The sequence below is a fragment of the Trichomycterus rosablanca genome, chromosome 9 (assembly GCF_030014385.1).
Source record: "Trichomycterus rosablanca isolate fTriRos1 chromosome 9, fTriRos1.hap1, whole genome shotgun sequence".
In the NCBI taxonomy this organism is placed as follows: domain Eukaryota; kingdom Metazoa; phylum Chordata; class Actinopteri; order Siluriformes; family Trichomycteridae; genus Trichomycterus; species Trichomycterus rosablanca.
This window is the reverse complement of record NC_085996.1, coordinates 29,621,936-29,636,024: the sequence shown is the minus strand read 5'-3', so window position 1 is coordinate 29,636,024 and position 14,089 is coordinate 29,621,936. Positions and strand designations below refer to the sequence as shown.

Sequence of the window (14,089 nt, the reverse complement as noted above, 5' to 3'; positions counted from 1 at the left end):
TATGCACCTGTTGGCAATGGTTAAGGCCACATTTTTAATAAAAATAAGAGAGCCATTTTTGCTGCACTCCATAAATCGGGCCTTTATGGTAGACTGCCAAGACGGAAGCCCCTGTTGTGAAAAAAGGCATATTATGGCATGAGAAGGACTCTGAGAGTCCAGATTTAGATTTTTAATTCCATTTCTAAAAATCAGTATAAGTGCCAATTATGTTCACTTAAATTCGAATTCACAACGTAAAGTATGCAAAAAGTGCTCTGAATACTTTCTAACAGTACTTGCATTCAGTACAGTTTTTCAGTGGGATGTAATGAAGTATACATAAATTAATACAAATTTAGAAGATTTGTATTTGAGTACTTCTTTGACTTCATATCTCAATTTACAATAATCCCTCTGTATTATTTTTTTTTTATTTTTTTTTTTAACCAAAAAGTACCTATCAAAATCAGTCAGTTTACCATCTTCTGTTTGGGTTTAGGGCAGTAAAATGATTTTCAGGAATTAAAAAGTAGATATTAATTCATTTCGAAAAGGTGTACAAATACAAAATGCAAAACACATTTATCAGTGATGGTCTACAAATACATAAAACAATGTATTCATGGCCTTTTAAGTGGGATGCTTTTTTAAAATTTCAGTATAAATACAGCAACTTACTCTTTTTATTTCATTTTGCTTAATTTTATTTTTATAATTTTAGTTTTGTTAGCAGTAATGGGGAGTGATCATAGTGTAACTCTTTTACAGTACACACTACGGCTACAAAGCTGTCTTAATGTCACATTTAGGGTGTTTCTATCTAAGGGGGTGAAATACAAGGGAATATCATTTAATTAATTTAGCAGCCATAATGTAACTGACCAAGCCTGAATGTCAAATTACTACTAAAAGACAAGCATTAATTTGATGCACATTTTTGCACCATTGCTGCAATTTTTGTGACAGCAGAAGAAGAGAAAGCCTTACTACCTAAATATTTAAACAATATATAAACTAAAAAAAAATAAAAGACAGAATTTAAGATTTTACCTTACCACTTATTATTATGTTTGCAGGACTTTCACCCCCACAGTATTTCTGTCCTATACCTGCCACTTCTGGCTATGTTTTCACACAGTCACTTGGCATTGGTTTTAAAACCAGTTTATATTTAATCCTTCTTAATTACATTTACACACATTAGAATAGAAAAGAATACCTTTATTTGTGAAATATATACATAAACAATGTACAATTTTTTAATGGAAATCTCAGCTGTTGTTCAGAAGCTGGGGTCAGTTTGCAGGGTCAGCCATTCTACAGCACCCTTGGAGTCTAGAGAGTTATGGATCTCACAACTTTTCAATTGATAGCCCAAAGCTCTACCCACTAACCTACCACTGTCCACTAGTAGTCAACTAACTGGTTTATTAAAATAAGTCAACAAGTCTCCAACTGTTTCAGGTTTTCTTTCCTAGAGAACATTTCTGTGTTGCCTCAGGACACTTTCCATTCCATTCTTATATATATATTTACTGTTATGTTTTACTGCATTACCGGAGCTAAATAAATCACATCTAAAAAGACATTTTTATTTAATCCAGATTGCTTATCTTTTCACATTTACTCAATCATTCCTACCCAACATGGCAGATCAAACGAATGCATGGGAGTCAGCAACAATTCTTTTAAGAATTTCACAAAGTCAGCAAAGCAGAAAAGTATCTCACCTTTTTTTAGCCTAATGGTGGAGATATGTGGTACTTTTACAGTATATGCACTTATTAATAATTGCTATTTCTGGTAACCCATATAAGTAGACAAAGAAAGTGCTGACTGTCAGAGCAAGCAACTAATGTAATTCTCTTAAAGTACAGTAAGTTATTACTGCCGTTTCTTTTTCCTGGCTTTACACTTTATAGCAGGAGCTAATAAATTACTTGGACATTACCACTACTACTCTAAAAAGACTACGATGAGTCTATTACTCATAACTACCTGTAAAACATAGTTTATGTTGTTAAAAATGAAAAAGCCATTTTTACTTTAATTTGACACATCATTGGATTAATGGATTAATGATGAATTGGACTACTGTTTAATTTGACACATCATCTGATTAAATTCACACTGCTACTCCTAAAGCACATGTTTTTTTGTCCTCCTTTTATATCTATTAGCTTCTGATAATGATAATAAATATTCTTTGCTTTTTTTTTAACACTATCTACTGTAAGTTATATTTTGTTATTGCAGTGGCCAGTAATTCACATAGACACAACTACTGTAAAAATCTTAATTAAATGAGACTTTCCCATTTGACCATTTTTATAACAATATTGGGATTTTTTTCTGGCTTTACTTTATGGGTGCATCTTAGGGATGTCCCGATCACTTTTTTTTGTTCCCAATCCCGATCATTAATTTTGATCCCGATCCGATACCGAGTCTCAAACCGATACTTGTATTTTCTAGATATTGTATAGATAAGAACTAGATAATACTGTTCACACAGTGCACACTTCAAGTACATTACAGTTATTCAAATTAATCCAATGTACATGTTTAACAACTGAATAGCTCTGCAGTGCTGTAGGAAAAAATTGCCTGCATGTTCTTTTATTTTTACAAAATAAAACTAAACAAACTTAGTGCAGCATTGTAGTAGTAAAACTAGAACACTCAAAATGAAGTGAAGGTTCTTTTTGAGGAAACTCAGCATCTCTGCCGCGATAGCGGACAGCCGGTTCCTCTTTTCATCATATAATAATAAACTCGCTGTATTCGACTGAGTGTTTATTTTTTAGGTGCCGTATCAAATTGGTAGTAATTGTAGATTGTTTGGTTAAATGATATCTGGTTTGTTTCTTCTGAGCCACCGTACTTGTATGCGTGTTGTAAATGTAACACATTTTTCTGTGGTTGTATTGTGACAATGGTTTGATGGATGTTTCTAAGCGTAGTGAGTGTGTTTTGACCCTTTGGGGCTTCCATAGTGCAAGGAATAGCGTGCTTGGCTAACGCGATGACACTAGCTGTCCGCTATTCGGTACCGTAACAGAAGAACTTAATAAAGTGTTATGTTCCCGACAATTTGTGAATATACCGTGTATTTATTCCTTTATTAAGCAAGTGCATCACTACGACGCTCGGTTGCATAACTAAGCCAATCAGAGTGCTTGATACTGAGATGTTGTTCAGTCTTGTAACACGTAAACTCGTAAAAGCTGTATGTTATGGTCCTGAAGTTTTCATACTCGGATTAAAAGTTATTGTTTTGTAAACCGGAGTGATCCTTGACTCACACACCATATAAATAGTAAAATTCTACAGTAATGAACGCAGCTCTGCCACTACCGCCTCGTGAAACGCTCGCATTACAGACATTACACTTCACTGTTGGACTTGTTTCACTTTCCAATTTAAAGTATTTCCACACAGCGGACATGCTGACGTAAAACAAAGGATTGGGCGTAGGATCGGCTTTAGTACAGCCGATACCGATCAGTTAAAAAATGTCTTGATCGGCCCCGATTACGATCTTTGAGATCAGATCGGGACATCCCTAGTGCGTCTTTTCTCTCATAACTCTCCATTTAGAACCTTATAGGGCCCAGGAAAATGTGCTTAATTTCACAGACCTCATTTTTTTTTTTAAATCACAGTTTTCATGGATTTTTAAAGAAAAGTGCCACATTCCACAGGTCATTAAATAACACTCATCCATTGAATGATAGAATGATTGAAAGCTACTACACACAACACAGCCTACCCTAATGGTTGAATGTAAACCTAGAACATACAGCAACAGTGTTAGTCTTCATGTTCTGTCTCACTGACAGAAATTCTCGTCTGTGTTCTGACATGCCCCCCTCTGCATCCACAGAATTGGATGGGAGTTTTCCAAACTCAGTTACCCGAGTCGTGTGTTTACCTGCGTTACACTTGGACATTTTGACTAAGCGATTACTAACTGAATTGCAGTAGGATTGCTAGAACTGCCTCATGGTGCAAATGAACCTGTAAACATGAGGCACTTGAATGCTCTGAATTAAAAATGTTAAATCACTGAACACAAACCTTAAAGTTTAAATTTCACAGCAACTTGCATATTACACAGGAAAAGGCTCATTTTCAGTCCATGATGTGATTTGTCATGGCCGTGAATTAGGCATGGCCTTATGTATATGACATAACTTTAAAACTTTACATACTTCAGAACTTTTCACATTTTTCACAAACATTTTCATTGTTTACAATTATATTTAGAATCTGTTAATTAAAGCTTAGCATCCGATTTCATTTAGCTGTCCTAATTGGAACATTTGAGAGGATCAGGACTGGCTGAAGTTACCTGTAACCTTTTGTGATCTCCATCGTTTCAGGACTTTTCGGGATCTGATTCTTCTGGAGTCGGCCACGTGCACGTTGTGCGTAATGGCACTCGAACTGAAGACTCCGTGTTGCCGGTAATTTGTTCTTCTTTTTTCTGTTGTTGTCACACTGTTCTCATCATGTTTTCTCTGTGTGAGTCCTCTGCACTGCCGCGTATTGAGTGGAGAGGTGTTTAATGTTATTGTAATGTTATTATAATTTCATGCTAATGATGTTTTGAACATTACACCCATGTGTTCATCCATGTGTTTGTCTGAAGTGACTATAGATGTTTGTCAATCCAAATTTTTCTGTTACATTAAAACGTTATTCTCTATGATGCATATACAAACATACACACAGAGAGTGGATTATGGGAGTGTTCGAAAACCTAGGGAGCTGTCTTACTGTCTACATAGGCAGCGGCCTAAGTAGAGAGGATTCTAATAAGTCATTGACTTATAAGTCAGGTTATTCGATGCACCACTTAGACAATTCCATCAGTTTATGCTAACTAAGCTATGCCAATGGGATGAGGTGGCACAACACGCTAGCATGTCAACTAACATCTCCCTCTGTGTACCGAAAATGGTTAAATTCGCCGACAAGCCCGAATTTATTTTTCATTTATTTTTTTTGCAAATAAATGACACTTGTGCAAGTTTATACAAATTACAATTCAGTAATAATTTATTTACATTTCAAATAACTCTATTCGTTTCTCTTAATTGCGTTAATTAATGTGATTAATGCGTTAAAATTTTAATCACGATTAAAAAAATTAATCGAGATTAAAAATTTTAATGAAACAATTTTTATTGGGCTATGTTTGTGCCTCGTAAATATGTGTCACTGTGGTAATTTGCGCTGCTTTAACACAGCAACATGTTTATACTCACTGTAGCGATAACGGGCATGAAAGGTATCGTGAGTTACAAATTACTCGAGCTGCTGTTGCTACACATTGCAAAATATTGGGTATTTTAAATAATCATTTTCAAAAAGTGAGAAATCATCACTAGACAAAATTACAGTTATTAATTGATGCTTTAATATCATCTTTGGTCAGAGCATGCATGTGTCTCGTCGGGCGCACGGATATGCGTTACAGGCTAAATGAGCTTTACAAACACATTACAAACACTGGTGTAAAATGGATCACAATGGACTGTATAAACGCGTTAACATAGTTAACGATGTGGGTCAACAGGACGTTATACGTGTTGCACAGGGGCGTAATTCCGGGGCCCATGGCGGTGCACCTGCCCCTCACCTCACTGCCCCCCCATTGGCTTACTTCGCCAGGTTGTTATTATTATATTACAATATTTTTGTTAAGTAAAATTAAAATAACTAAAACTGTGCATTAAAAATACCAGAGGCAGGAATTTGGACTTGAAGTCTAACTTCAAGTACTTTTAATTCATTCTGATCAGCTATCAGCATATGCAATTTGATGAGGCCCCAAATTTTATTTTTTTTGCATTGGGACCCATGAGCTCCTAGTTACGCCACTGGTGTTGCATGGTTGAAATGGTTCATATTATGAGTGCCTGTTTTCAGTGGCAGGGTTATGAACAGGAAAAGATCCTCACTTTTGCCAGATAATGTGAACTTGTTATTTTAAATAACTGGCTGAAAGATGGGTAGCTGTTAACAACTCTATATAGACATTGGCTGGCTTTCTAAAAATAATTTAGATTTAATAATTTTATCAAAATTTTATGAATGTTTTTATTGGCAAACATATTCTTGCAAAAAAAATGTGCATAACTGTTCAAATTTTGCTTAGTTATTGGTTTGCGATTAATTGCGATTAATTTGGTTCTTTAAATAAAAATTTTAATCGCGTGACAGCCATAGTTAAAATCTATTTTATTGTAATTGACATAATTAGGGTTAACAAGCCCCTTGTGCACAATGCTTTGTCCATAACTAGTTTTGTGTACACACATAAAAAAAAATACCAATATTTCGTAAAAGCAATAAAACAAGAAACTAAGATTTTAACATTCTCCTGAACCTGGATTTAACTGAGTTTTGTCACCTTATTTTGAATTTGATGCCTGTAACACACTTTATTAGAAAGTTGGGACAGAGGCATGTTAACCACAGAGCTACATCACCTTTCTTATTAATGAGACTTTATAATGGTTTGGGAACTGTTTTGGAAGTGGCATTTTTGCCCATTCTTGCGTGATGCAAGACTTCTGCTGCTCAACAGTGTGTGTATAGCTGCTGTCAGATTCTTCTCATGATGAACCATACATTTTCAATCCGAGACAAGCACAGACACTTTGTGTCTGTAAAGCTACACTGTTGTAGCACATGCCAAAGGAGGCCTGGCTTTGTCTTGCTGAAATAACTATGGTTAATGGCAGCATATGTCTGGATGGATATCAGTGTGGATGGTACTTTTTATCTTTGGCATGGAGAACTGGATGTCCATTTTTCCCTAAACCAAGCTGAATTGGGATTTATCTGACCACAGCACATATTTTTACTGTTTTTCTGTCCATCTGAGATGAGCTTGGGCCCAGAACACTTGGTGGTGTTTCTGCATTAAACTCTTTAACACCCATGGTTTGGAATATGATGTCCAACAAGCACATGGTCCAGTGTCTACATACCTTTTGCCATATAGTTTATCTTTGCTAGAAAAGAAAATGTGTTGGTAAATGCAAATACGTGCTAAGAAGAGCGCTAAATGATAAATTACCAGTCAAACATTGAGAAGATGGATAGTCTACATGTATAGCCAAACACTGTCTACCTAGCTGAATCGGGGGAGTCATGTACAAGCATGAATAAAAGCTTAATGTAGTACTATGAACACGTCTATTTTTACCTTACACTCCTTTGTGTTGCTCCTTTCAAGATTATAAAGCATGTTTGAGAAATTACCCTCATGATTATGTGACAGCTGGAACAAAAAACTTGTAGAGTAAATGCTAATTAAAACTGCACACTGGTGCGGCTATTTATAAATGGTTCTGCACTGACAGCCTGCCACTAGCTAATGCTAATGAAGATGCAAAAACAGGCTAGCTATTGCTATATTAAACTTTCCCCTTCTTTATTCTGTGCTATTTGTCAGGTGTGTACATGGACTCTGTCATTAAGATAATACAGAAATCATGTTTTACAAGCAAAAAGCCATTATTAATTAAAAAGCCACAAAGACCTGAAATAACCTGTTAACTGACTTCAGGCAAGCAAAGCTTTGCCAAACATTAAATAAGGAACATTGTTTAGTAGCTTGTGAACTGGTCCAGTTAAAATTATCTGTCTATAAAGTAAAGGAATTGTTCTTTCAATGTAAAATTGTCCAGGAACATCTCATTAACTTAACCTCATTAAAATACCAGGCTCTGTGAATATATACGTATATTGCCTCATGTCTAATAAAAGCTTTGGCTAACTAACATTGTGAGATAAATTAGAGATACTGAGTACAGTTTCCGATCTCAATATAAAATAAGATAGCCTTTTATTATCCCACAGGGGAAAATCTGCAATGTCACATCAGCTTCAAGAGGATAGAGATTTAAAAATATTTATACATATATTAAAAAATAGAAAAAAGTGTTTATACTGTATGTATAAAAAAATAGAAAAAAGTGTTTATACATATATAAAAAAATAGAAAAAATGTTTATACATATATAAAAAAATAGAAAAAAATGTTTATATATATATAAAAAAAAATAGAATTTTTTTTATACATATATTAAAAAATAGAATTTTTTTATACATATATTAAAAAAATAGAAAAAAATGTTTATACATATATTAAAAAATAGAAAATATATATACATATATTAAAAAATAGAAAAAAATATACATATATTAAAAAATAGAAATATAAAGATATATATATATATATATATACATAATTACAAATAAGTTATAATGCAACAATAACAAATATTGCATTGTTTTTAAAAGGCATTGCACATAGGTGTAGTACAGTGATCACATTGTAAAGGCTATTGATCACATTGTAAAAGGTATTTCACATTAGTGTAGCTCAATGATTACAGTATTGCACATAGTATCATAATATAATAACATATATAATAATAACATAGTATAATAACAACCAACAACTGTTCTAAGTCTGGTGTTTGGGACACAGCCTTTTATCAATAATGAAATTAGCAGGCCAGCTAGCTAACTGACGGCATGTGTTTTATACTAAACTCAAGTATGATTTCTGTGTCAAGGTCTTAATTTATGTGAAATATTTTGGGGGGATTTATTCGAAGCTGATTGAGTTAAGATGTACCTGAACTGAACTTTTATAAATTGTACTGCACAATTTTAGAACATATTAGACATGCCATCTACATGCAGACTGGCAATTTCCAAAGATTTTTTAAACTTCTAAGTGTTGATGTTACATGGTGGCACTTTCAAGCTACAAATGTGACTATCTTCTGTCAGAATTACTTGGTAGTCCTGCTTTGTAACAGGATAAATTTTTGACGTGATATACCATTTTGTACTACTTTGAACTTTTGGGTACTAATGGGTACTCCTGTCAGTTACTAATTTCACCAAAAAAGAATGTATGTAATCAAAATCAACCAAACAAAATATCTAAAATCTAAATGGTTTTGACCTCAATAATACTTTAAACTCTATAAAAATACCTTAGCAGGGTGTTGCATGCTAATTTGGAGTCTTAATGACTGCTTATTTTCACTAGGCTAAAGCTGTAATATTTAGTTTTCGTTTAGTCTGAGAAGCTGTTGTGCTGGAAAAGCTATTTTAATGCTTCAGGCTTTGTATATGAGACAAAGAGGATGCGCTATTGCAGGTACACCCACATACTAACACATTACCCAGCCTCAGCCTGGTCCAGCCATTTTGGTTCCTTGCTATATCATTTATATTTAGATCAGTAGTTCAGCAGTTTACAGGATAAACAATATATTCACTTTCTTATCTGGGCGCAATGGTTGGCTATTGATTTGTTTTAATAATAGGTTATTTAATGAGGTGTGAGCCTGGCACAAAGACGAGGTGAGCAGATGTCAGTGGAATGTTTGTGTTGAAGTTTGTGTTGAGATAGTTTGTCCTGAAATGCCTATGAAGTTTATATTCCTTTGACACAGATAAGCTTCAATTGTACAGTCAATACTCCAATCGAGCACAGACCCATTTTTTGTTGAAGGTGAGATTATTACATCAGAATCAGTAGTAATAATAGCTAATCAAGCATGCTGGACATGAATGTGAGAACTTCAGCACATTAGCAATAATTGACTGTTAACACTGATGTTATAGTGTGCAGAAGAAATAGACAAAACTATATACAAAATGTATTTTGCTGATTTGAAAGGGAAGTAGGTACTTTGATGTGACTGGGCAAGGCTATAGCTGGCTATTACAACTTTCTTTTCCCCTTCTGTAACATGAAAACTGTCTGACTGAAGTGGCTACAAGCCAATTGTGGAACAATGAAAACTCTAAAAATAGAATTATTCATGTGGAAATGATCCTGAGACTAGCTTAAAATTCTCAACACCAAGCGCTTCCTGGTGTGTTATGGATCTTTTGTGATCTGTGACTTTTGCAAGATGTTGCCAACCAACTTCACTGCACAGTAATGTGGCTAATAGCCTTACCAGAAACATGTTTTTTCCTCCCTCTTGTGATACATACAGCAACCAGGGCTGTGTGAATGTGCCATATCTATAATAACAATAATAATAACAGCAATACTAATAATAATAATAAAGTATGAAAAAGTATTAGTATTAGTCTTTTTCATTTGTCACTGGCTGCTTGTTAAATTCTGCATTGGCTTCCACATCTATATATCTATATCTTTCAGTTACACATTTAGTTGAGTTGACAAAAAGACAGTGTTCGTGACAAAAATAGTGTTTGTGTGATTCTGCAAAAATTCTGCATGTACTTGGAGCATGCACTCACTCCCTTTCACTCTCGCTGGAGCCTATCCCAGCTTTTCAATGGACGCAAGGCACACAGTAACACCCTGGGCAGGGCTCCAGTCCATCGCAGGGCAGACACACATACACACACCCATTCACCTGTAGGGCAATTCTGTGTCTCAAATTAACCTTGACTGCATGTTTTTGGACTGTGGGAGGAAACCGGAGCTGTGGGAGGAAACTCACGCAGACATGGGGAGAACATGCGAACTCCACACAGAAAGGGCCTGGACACCCCCGCATGGGGATCAAACCCAGGACCTTCTTGCTGTGAGGCGACAGTGCTACCCACCGAGCCACCGTGCCGTCCACATGTTTTTTTTTTTGATCGATAAATGGGGTATAAATTCAACTAATAATTACAAGCGGTCTAGATTTCTAAACCATTTTGGTTCCTGTCAGTCACTTATTTTGCTGAATTGACAAAAGTTTAAGTAACTGTCTGTAAGTGTGTGCTGACTTGGGGATTAAGATTTTTGGGGTTTAAATCCAATAAAATTAAAATGCAAAAGTAATTATAAAATCCAAAGCTGTTTCACAACGGACAAATAAATTGTGCACCCGTTTTTATCTTCCCAAGAAGTACCAACTAATCCACCAAATATATATTTTTTTATTGTGTACGTCTCGCCTGACTAAAAATTGACATTGAAAATTATAATGTTAGTCAAAGTAGGTCTGTCTTAGAATTTTCTGATCTGGTCTAAATTTTGGGTCCCACAATTTTTTTTTGACGTGATCATAGTGGTTGCCTGTAACTTTAAATTTAAGATGTCTCAATGGCATCTCATTTAATGTTTTATTAGTATTTTAATAGATGGCTGTGTGTACTGGGTAAAGGCTAATGTTTAGCTAACTTGGAATTATTTTATCCTGTGAGATTAAGCATTATAGCCTGACTAATTGTTGAATAACATGACAACTGCTTATATATCTTCTGTTTACCTTACAGGGTCTGAGCAGCCTTTTCAGTTCACTGAAGGTGGTGCGTCTTCTGCGATTGGGCCGTGTGGCTCGGAAACTTGACCACTATCTGGAGTATGGAGCTGCTGTCCTGGTTCTCCTTGTCTGCGTCTTTGGCTTAGTGGCTCATTGGCTCGCCTGTATTTGGTATAGCATTGGCGATTATGAGGTCATCGACGAAGCCACCAACACTATTAAGACGGACAGCTGGCTCTATCAGTTGGCGAACAGCATTGGCACACCTTATCGTTACAATGTCAGTGGATCGGGGCATTGGGAGGGAGGTCCCAGTAAGGACACCCTGTACATATCATCACTCTACTTCACCATGACCAGCCTCACTACTATTGGCTTTGGTAACATCGCTCCTACCACGGATGGGGAAAAGATCTTCTCTGTGGCCATGATGATGGTGGGCTGTAAGTCTTCTTTTTTACTTTCTTTTACTGCTTCAATGCTGTGCTACAAGGTTTTGAGTACTGTAAGGTTTGCTTGGCCCCACAAAATGATGGAATATCATAAAAAATATATGATGGAATCAGTACACGTGAAACAGGTGCAATATATACAATGTTTATTATTAATATTATACTTAAGTATTATACAATTACCGTTAGCTCTCCCTTTAACAATGACGTTTGCAGTCTCCCATTATACTGAACCATGACTCCACTGATTGTACAACTTGATCACAGGTCTGTTGTAGAAAATTGGACGACTTTACATAATAATGCTTTCAGCTTGCTTCGGTGTTGTTGGTATGATGTCACGAAGTATTTTCACCCCGGTAGTAACGTCGCTTAACCGTTTGCTCTTTTGCAACAACCGTGCCCCGACAAACCGTACAATATATAGTGTTTTAATCTGTCTCGGAACAAAAGAAACCTTCTAAACTGTTGACACAGCTCATTTATTTTTTTCCACCATATTGAGAAGAGCTCTCATGTTTTAACACTGTTATGTTAACGCTACCTGGTTAACAAGTGAGCTGTATATAATCTGCTAAGCGCTCCATAGCGCTTTTAGCGGAGAGCAATAATATATGATTTGCTGCCTATTAAAGTATTAACTGTGCTACGGTATGGCGGTATGTAAAAAAATCCATACTGTACGAGGAATCAAAGCTAGTATAATGAATGTACCATCATACTGCCCAGCTCTAACTTGTATGATATTAATATTTAACATGTTGCATATTTTTTTACTTTTGTTGTTGAGAGACTGTGTACTTTTACCTGAACAAGCAATCTGTCTACTTCTCCCACCTTTGTCTTTGTGCGCTGGCAGACATGGCCAAGGGGCTTGTGCTGACTTTTACTTTTTAAGTTTATGAAGAAAAGTGCAGACTAGTGAAAAAAACTTTAAGTGAAAAAAAAGTACAAAATAAAATAATTGGCTTGCTGCTTAACCTAACGTCACCATGCCTTCCACCACTCCTCCTGTGTCTGTCAGCTGTCTGGAATGCCAGAAACTAACTCAAAGAATAGCCAAAAGAATTCAGGACAGGAATTCTGTCTTACACTTTATACAGGATGATAAAGAATATCTGAACTTGACCTTCTGTACTTAATCTGCTTAGAAATCAGCAACTGTTGACAGACTGTCCTGTGGAACAGAGTCAGCAAAGACATCATGCTGTTTAGCCGTAGGGATACTTTGTGGGCCAGACCAAATCTAGTTCTGTCTTACTGTCTTAAAATAAGATGAACAGGTACAAGCCTTCCCCAACTAAGCAGCACCAGGATATTTCGCTAGCACACCAGCGCTGAGATTCTGAACTCCTCGGTTTGAAATTCGGCGTTGCCACTGATCGGCTGGGCACCATCTAGCGGGCATAATTGGCAGTACCTGCAGCAGACACATTTCTGCTAGGTTGGGACGACCAGACTATGTGGGTGGGGTCTTCAAACACTGTGTAAGGACCCTGATTAGCAGATAGAGAGGCGTCTGTGCAGAATGCAAGGGTGAAAAAGGGTTTCACTAAAGGCTGCGTGTGGGTAAGAGGAGGCGTGAGCAGCAGTATACCCACCTCGACTGCAATCGGGGATCCCCCAGCAGCGGAAGACAAATTTGACCATGCTAAATTTGGAGAAAATGGGAGATAATGCATCAATTAAATAGAAAAAACCCAGATTTGATGCTCTGTCATCACCAGAATCTGAAATCGGAAACTACCACAGCACGGCCTACTGTGCCAGGCTTGATTGCAATGATGCTGGGGAATGGAAGCCTTGCTTCTACATTTTATACATTTTGAAGTATCTATTTTTCTTTTAGATCTATGATGGACTTCACTGGGATTCAATTTATAGACAGGCAATTTCCTTTAAGAATTGTTTTAGTGGGAATACGTCTGAGTAAAGAGGAATCTGATTTGTGATCAAATTGTTTTTTCTGTACGCTCTGTAGATACAGTACAGTATGCTGTACTACCATGGCATTTGCTTTTCCCCCTTGGCTTCAGTTAAACCATGGTAACCGAATACCCGCAGGTGAAAATGATGCTGCTGATGACGCATGGTGATGTGCGATCTGCGATTTGAAGCGAAAAGTCTGTAAAAGGTTGCTGCCAATATAAATGCAAGCAGATTTTTGGCGGGAATTTACCACCTTTGAATACCTGGCAGTACAGTTAAAGCGAGATCATCCTGTCCTTAAGTTCATTATCTATCATCCACCCAGGAAGCATGTAGATTTTCTTGATGAGTTTGGGGAAAATGCTTTCTAGGACAACAACAGATTTTGACTGTTTTATTTATTGGAGGTTTTAATATTCACATGGATTTGCCCACAGACCCAATAACTTC

The 14,089-nt window shown here is 36.2% G+C and overlaps 1 protein-coding gene across 3 annotated transcripts in view; it reads left to right on the top strand.

The window, feature by feature from the left end:
* kcnh5a (potassium voltage-gated channel, subfamily H (eag-related), member 5a) overlaps positions 1–14,089 on the top strand; it is a 131,921-nt gene that overhangs the window by 52,983 nt on the left and 64,849 nt on the right. For all 3 annotated transcript variants that reach the window (XM_063001344.1, XM_063001343.1, XM_063001342.1), the window contains exon 7: positions 11,272–11,701. In XM_063001344.1, the coding sequence (XP_062857414.1) occupies positions 11,272–11,701 (430 nt within the window). The remainder of the gene's footprint in view (positions 1–11,271; positions 11,702–14,089) is intronic.